This window comes from Pistacia vera, unplaced genomic scaffold (genome assembly GCF_008641045.1).
Source record: "Pistacia vera cultivar Batoury unplaced genomic scaffold, PisVer_v2 Contig663, whole genome shotgun sequence".
Classification (NCBI taxonomy): Eukaryota; Viridiplantae; Streptophyta; class Magnoliopsida; order Sapindales; family Anacardiaceae; genus Pistacia; species Pistacia vera.
The window spans coordinates 872,750-880,624 of record NW_022196516.1 but is presented as its reverse complement, the minus strand read 5'-3'; the positions used below and the strand labels follow the sequence as shown (position 1 = coordinate 880,624).

The 7,875-nt window shown below is 40.3% G+C and overlaps 1 protein-coding gene across 1 annotated transcript; it reads left to right on the top strand.

The window, feature by feature from the left end:
- The first annotated feature begins 3,525 nt into the window (after positions 1 to 3,525).
- LOC116112511 lies at positions 3,526 to 7,353 on the top strand. Its single transcript, XM_031398644.1, has 6 exons — positions 3,526 to 3,775; positions 4,134 to 5,064; positions 5,167 to 5,354; positions 5,918 to 5,954; positions 6,182 to 6,249; positions 6,618 to 7,353. The coding sequence occupies exons 1-6, from the start codon at positions 3,681 to 3,683 to the stop codon at positions 7,105 to 7,107; spliced, it is 1,809 nt and encodes a 602-aa protein (XP_031254504.1). The 5' UTR covers positions 3,526 to 3,680; the 3' UTR covers positions 7,108 to 7,353.
- The last annotated feature ends 522 nt before the right edge of the window (positions 7,354 to 7,875 follow it).

The following is a 7,875-nucleotide window of genomic DNA, read 5'->3' as shown; positions in this document are numbered from 1 at the left end:
AAAATAACTCTCCTTTAGACCCCCAGCCAACCCTAAACTAAATTACAAAGTCCCATTTATACTTTTCCTCTGCTAGGAGTGTTTTTGGAAGAGTCCAAGTTCAAGTCGGAGTTAAAAAAGAAAATAAGGATTTATTTTTCTCACGATCCACGCCGCGGCGCAGAATTTTTCCACAAACATGCAGCCTTGTCACGCCGTTGTGCCACTTTCTTCATGCCGTGACATGAACTTTCCGCCCAACTTCAGCTTCTTATGCCGCGGCGCGAAAAGTCCTTGCCGCAGCGCCATCTAGCAAATTCACTTCCTTTCTTTTGTTTGATGATCCGTTTTTTTTCTTTAGCACGTACAAAGCCTCCAACCATCGTGTGAGCATAAATTCCTCACTTTTTCTACCTAAAAACCTGAAACCCATACACATACCTATGATTCTTGCAAATAAAAATATGGAAAGAACTTGAATAAAAATAATCCATTAAAGTCACGAATTCCCTACAATCCACCCATAAAATCACAGAATATATATATCATTTCACCACTTATCAAGCCTCCAATCAGCTCGGGTGTTTTTTTTGCTTGCCTCTTTTGGAGGCTCAAAGACGTTCTTCCCGCCAACTGCCTTTAAGGTAATCGCGGGCTTTTTCGCCCCAAGCTCGTCGTTGCTGCATTTCACGTCAACGATGTCAATGGGTTGTTTCGTCACCAAAGTAGCCAATGTTTTCTTGGTAGCTGTCGAAGCTGCCATCTTCTTTTTTAGGCCTTTCAGCTTCTTGGCCCACATGTAACAAACAGTGAGTGACTTATCCGCGCGGGAAAAAAATGGGAGTAAACGATAACTTAACCTTTCTCCAAAATCGTAAGAAATCTGGCATCGTCCCGACAGAAACCATATGCTCACAGGTGAGGGAGCGTAATGATCTTGTTAATGTTATGCTGTCCGTCGGGAGGGTCACTGAAACGTTGGAGCCTCTGCAAGCTTGAGGTAGGGAGATAGTTTTGTTCGACGTTAACTACAAAACAGAGCAACTCAGTTAGCTAGAACACAAAGCTCGAAAGCGATCCTCACACGCACAGAAAGTCGAAGTCTTACTCGCTTCTGAAGTGAAAACCTTGGGCTTAATAGAAGAAAAATTGTGGGTCCTAGTGTGGGACCTTCTTTAGGACATCAACTAGCTCGTTGAAACGTACCTTCCTTGCCTTGGAAAGGTAGTACGTTTGGTCTTCCTATACAAATGGATGAGCTCCTCGACGGATGGCTCGCTCAATTCAGCGATCATATACGCTATTACAGAGCGATGATAATTACATACAAATTTGCGGACAGCTGAAGAGGAACGATGTTGAACTACTTCAGCACGTTGTCAAGAAAACAATGAAGGGGAGTGGATACCCCGTATCTTAGGAGGGTCTTAGAGATCACCACCCATTCGAGCAAGGTATTCTTTCGAGAAAAGTCCCCCGGAACCATCAAATTAAACTACGATGCATAGACCGCTCTTATGCGCTCCAAATCCCTGACGGCAATCGATGATTGTGGCTCTTTGCAGCCTATGAACTAGAGACTGCCTGGATTGAGCCAAATGTATCGAGGCACGGTTGGAAGAGCATGTCGCGTCGGGGTTCGAGCTTCACGCGATGATTTCTTTGGAGACCTCGAGAGTTGAATCCCTCAAAACTGCCGAGCCCGTAGGCGAATCGAACATGCGATCGATTGTGTGACTGCTGGAAGAAGACATGGTTATAGCTCACTTCTGAGTACCTGAAACAAAAGCGAACATGTGTTAAAGCTCGAAAAACTCAGCGATCATTTCACCCTTGCTTTCAGTTCAGGCACCCAAGAGAGCTCGTGCCTTATGATGAATGCACGCGATCTACTAGGGGTTCCGACGGCCACCGCGTTAAGCCCTCCTTAAACCCAGGACCACCAGAGATGCATTCAAACACCTTACTAAAGCCCTAGAACATTCAATGTGGCCACAACAGTAGCCATCATTTGACACAAAAGTTGGAAAAACTGATAAAGAAAGGGAAAAGAACCTTACCAAAATAAAAGAAGTACAGAAACTCGTCGAAAAGAGCACTGTGACGATGACAAAGCAGCAGCGAAGTGAACAAAGGTATTAGAAAACTTTCATGGACTGAATAAGCATTTTGACAGCTTCGCCACCTTTTATAATGGTTTGCATGAAACACGAAAGGGCAGGGTTTAATCGCAACCGTCGATCTACAGTGAATCTCAACCCTTCATTCGTCGAGCAATCTAGGCTTTTAGACGTGGCCACGTGTCATCCATCTGCGAGGGGCAACGAATTGTCAGACTGTTGCACTGATAACCGACGTCGCACGTCACCTTGGCTCACGCATGGACAGCTGTAGACGCCCACGCACGATGAAGCGTAACTGACAAAGGCTACCGTATTTAATGCGACATGACCACATGAAAATTTTATATTTGCTCTAACTTTTTATATTCTAAGTTCGACAAGTATCGCAAGAAGTAAACAAGCGTGAAGCAAGTCGACTGGACATGGGGTTGACCCTAGGAGCTCGGTTGAACTTGCATCCAGAGACCTGTTGTTAATGGCAAGCTTGGTGTCAAATCGAGCAATAGTCTTTGAAGCTCGAAACGAGCATCGAAAAATAAAGGGCAGATGTTGTGTGTGATTTTTCCACCAAGCTCGAGCTACTACGAGGATGTAGCTCGACCTAAGATCAGTCCGACTCACCGGTTGTTCGACCCAGCATAAGCTCACCAACATATAGCTCGACCCAACACTAGCCAGTCATGAACAACCTGAATGATCATTCAATTAATTCCTAGATAACTTCAGATCCCAGATATCGCGGGAATGACCAAATCAACAACAATCTCTACGCAATCACAGTGCCCAATCGCGAGAATATCGGAATTGTAGTTCAGATCAATTGTAATCCGTTTATTTTCACTATTTCCTTTGTACAAACCTTGTATATAAACCCCCTCAAATGATGGAAAAGGGGTTACAAAATTTTCACAGAATTCTCATTGTAAGCTCTTACATCAAATACAAAAAGCAGTGGATGTAGGCTTAAGAGTTTACCTTGCCGAACCACTTTAAAAATTGTCATTGCCATTTACTTTATTGCATTCAATACTTGTCAATCGCTGATTATCCATAATCACACGCACATCCATTCTGATCCTGTCAAGATCGATCAAAATTTTCTGGTTGGTGCAGATTTCTATATCAACAAATATTATTACTTAATATCTTGTATTAGAATACATATTTCATTAGTGTATGATACTAAAAAGAGGATAAATGTCACTTATTAAAAAGATTAAGGTCTAAATTGTCACTTTTCAGAATGCGTGGATGAATCAGTGCTTTAGACGAACTTGAAAGGGAAAGTTAAGCCTGAAAACATACGACTGGGCCGTGAAACACTCTCTTTAACCGCGCGTGGAAACAAGTACACAGCACCAATGGCTTAGACGACCAGAGTAAAAACACAAGGGCAACATGGGAAAATGATACGAAATCTGTATCGAGTACAAATTCATGAGTGAGAGGTTCTGTCAGCGAACCGTTTGTGATTCTCTGTCTAATTTTACGGCGTCGTTTCTCCTCTTCTAAAAGTCTAATCCCTCCCTCTACCTCCAGTCTTGTTGAGTCAGCAAAGCTTGAGAGAAAAGAGAAAGAATGTCTAAGAAGAAAACTTTATCAACTATGTCCTTGAAGGACTTTCACGGCGGTTCCATTCCCTCTGATCTTCCTTTGCCATCTGCACCTGGACTGTATGTTCACGTTGTTTATACGATTAACTAGCTTTCTCTCTTTGCATGCGATTTTCTTTTTCCTGTTGATCATGGATTTGAAGTCGATAGTGTTTTTGTTATTATTATTAGTATTTAATGATTTAGATGTTTAACACACTTGCCTTTTAGTTCATAGGTTTTGTGCGTGATCGCTGTTCTATTTTATTCATCGAATTACAAATCATTAAATTCACTTTGTCACTATATTTCAATCTTATAATATTTCTGATTATTTATGTTCTATGCTCAGATTATTTGACCTTGATTTTTTCTTTAAAAAAAAAAAAAAAGCTTAAATTGGTTCTAAGTGGTTTACTTGCTTGGTTGGTTGATTCAGTGTGGTGAGCTCTGGTTCAGAGCGTAACATGTCAACAAATTGGGGAAACAATCTGGTGAAATCTGATCTTCGTCCAAGACCCAAATCATCTGGTACAGCCCGTAATTTTGGTGAGAAAGCATCATTTCTGTCTCACCCTGCACCCATCGGTCAAAACTTCGATGAGGATGAACGCAAGCCCATGAATAGTGCAGTGGCTCCAAATCGTGCAATTAGAGATGATAGTGTTCGCAATATGCCCTCGATTCAATATGAAATGAAGCTAGACTATGTGTCATCTGTGAGGACATCTGATAGATCAGTCTCATCTCCGAGTTCAGTTACTAATTCATCTCCACTGAGAGTGGGAGGAGGGAATCATTTCACAGTAAATTCACCGACTCCAATTAGCAATAGTGGTCAGGGTATTAATAATTTGAACTTTCCAAGTACTAATAATGATCTAGGAGTTAACAATTCTCAACCAAATGCTTGGGGTGTGAGAAAGGATCTCATGGCTGTTGAAGAAATAGTGAAGCCATCTGTACTGAATGGACCTGATGCTTTATCAAAAATTGCTCAAGCCAGTGCACTTGAGAAAGTTTCTTCTGGAATGTGGCAGTCTAAGAAACCTGGCCAACTTCTGCCACATTTACTTAATTCAAGCGACAATAACAATAATGTGTCTGGTGTTGTGGATGTAATTAGTGAGAGGGCCAAGAATGGTACTTCACAGGGAAGTCAAGTTGTGGCAGGTCAGATAGTTGAAGATGGAACTAAGGGTGGGTTAAGGGAATTGCCCAAAACTTATATACAAGAGGTTCGGACTGGAGCTACTAGTGGGGAGTCTTTGTTGTCAGCAGCTCCACCCCTAGAAAAATCAGATAGGCCTAAGTTAAAGCTACTTCCAAGATCTGGACCTCTGGATGCATCAGCATACAATTATAGACAGGTAGAATGCTTTTCCTTGGTGGGTTTGGGGATTATGTTTTGAACTTATACTTTTTTTCTGAAATTGTAATGAAACTAGTGATATTCATTTGTCATATTTCAGGGTTATCAGCAGCCAGCACTCACCAGCAAGGTTGAATCTTTCAATGAACCGTACAGAAATTCAGATTCTCCAAAACCCGGTTCGACTGTTGCTGATGGGGGAAGTCTAATGATTGAGAGACCCAAATTGAATTTGAAGCCTCGTTCACAGCCTCTTGACCAATCTGATGAAAGATTTGAAAAAGAAAGGTTAGTGAATTTTGTAACTTGATCTTGATTTTCTTTCTTATTATCTGTGTCTCTGGAAACAAATTGCAACAAGGAGTCAATGCTTAGATTTGAAGTAGACAGCTTTGTTCAAATAATTAGTGCTTAAATTAACTGTTGAACTTCCTGTAAAAGCAAGAGTGATGAAACAAGCAGGAGTTTAGTAGCTGGACTATGTTGGAGATTGAGAATACTGTGTTCTTTGAGTATACAGAACTTATTAGTCTATTGGAGAACATTGCTTGATTTAGGACAGGTTGCTTCCATGCATACTATTTGGATAATAGTGATGGGATATTGTATTATTTATATGAAATTTTATGGCAATAAATGTGCCTTGTAGAGTTTTTAAAGATTGCAAATTGTGAGAATTCATTGATATTTTTATTTAAAGGTTGTTGTTGGAGATTTCATTAAGACTTTGCTCAAGTGAAATTGGAAGGGTTTGTATTTTGCTTGAGTGGCATATATTGGATGTTACTGTTTTTGTATCTCTTCTTAGCTGAGAAAAATGCCAGCGCTAATGCCTTCTGTTACTGTTGCAGGCAAATAGTATTCGGTGGTGCTCGTCCACGGGAATTGGTATGTTTGTATAATGATTAATTTGTTGGTCTTGTTGTGGGTTCATGTGGTATCTTTTTTCTGCCAATTTGGCTATTTTGTGCTAATTGATCTTGTTATTAGTTATCTGTCAAATTGTATAGTGTGTTTTAGATCAGACTTGGTTTAGGAAGTGAGTGATTCATTTTATGTTCCGGAAAGGCACTTATATCTTATTCAGATTGATAATGTTGTATGGCCTTCCTCAGGTTCTCAAGGAGCGAGGCATAGATGAGACTGCTAGTGGTAACCTTGACCTGGGTCCTGCGCTTAACCGGTATATTCTCCATTTTGTTTGCATTACACCTTATATCCTTATGTATTTCACGTTGCATGTGACATTATTCAATTTGCCATGGTTACCATCCCCAATATCCAATGGTATTGGTTCAGTTCTATAATTTCATAAGAGCATGCTCCAGATGAGTTTCACCATCAACAAGATAGTGCTTGCCATTTCATATGGTTCCTTTATTTCTTATCATAATTTGATTGTCAAACTCAAGGATCATGTATGCACTTCAGTCGAGAAATCTATTGGCTTTCATTTGGACCATTCATATGTCTGTAGATATTATGTTTTATGAGAATAGCAGTTCTAATGTGTTGGCTGCTAAATATGATGTTCAATTTTTGTACATGAAGAGTTGACTCTCTGAGGAATGAAGCAACATCAGAGAGATTGATTTCCTCCACTCAACGCAATCCAAATACTGAGAATCATGTTCATGAAAAGAGGACAGAGAGGAATTTGGATAGGAAAGAACAACAGACAGGACGAGAGAAAAATGATAATCAAGGAAGGAACCGAAGAATTGAGAGCAGGTGGGGTAGTAGGGACACTGATCAGCAGCAACGAGATCTAAAACCTGTACCTGAGACTTGGCGGAAGACTGTTGAAGAACCAAAACTGTCTTCAGATGATGCTTCAGGAATCAACCATGGGAAAGTAGTTTCTGCATTGGATCTTGCCCAAGCATTCTCAAAGTCAGTCTCTGATCCCAAAACACATGAAGGACATTCTACTCAAAGAGGGCTACCTGGGCATAATAACCAGACACCCTTTTCACGCCTGACAGATACCCGAGAACTTAAGTCAGCTCCGACGGCAAGGCATCACATAAGTGGTTATTGATTTGAAAATGTGGTCATGGATGATTGTGTGTTTTGATTTATGCTTGTCAGTGGAGATTCAAGCATCAGTAGGGCTCATAAATAAAAGCATCCTTTAGCAGGATCAAGTCTCCCCAGCAGTGCCTCAGAACTGTACAATAGTAAATTCATTAATTATTATGAATAGTATTATGACTCGGATGAAGTGCTTTGTGTAAGAGATGGCTTAATGTTCGTTTTTATGTATCTCAAATTTTCTATTCTTTTATCTTTCTGTCTCCACCACCCAAGCATATTATTATACTTCTATCCGTGTACCTGAAAATTTTGACAAATATAATACCATTTGAAAGTTTCGGTTGAATATTTGGAGCCGGGCAGAAGAAGAATTTGTTCTATACTAATGGTAGTGAGAAGGGGATTGTGATTACATTACCGTGATATGGCCCCAAAACCAAGGCCACCCTCCAAGGGTATGTATGTCTAATCTTCCCTGAGTTCCCTCATCTTCGCTCGCTTTGCCCAACTTATTTACCGGATAAAATAGAAAAAAAATGCCTTGAAACAGCTTTTACGAACAGATTTAAGTAACAGACGATTGAAAAATAAAGTTTCTTATAAAATGAAGGATCATGAACCACCATTAGGTGGCTTGATGATAAAAGAGTGAAAAGAATTTAATAAGCTCTTGAATAGGAGTCCTCCGAGACACTAATAGGGGTAGTCATTGAAATTCTTACCTGATCGATACTTTCAAGATTCGGAGAGAATAATTAAGGTACGCGCAAAT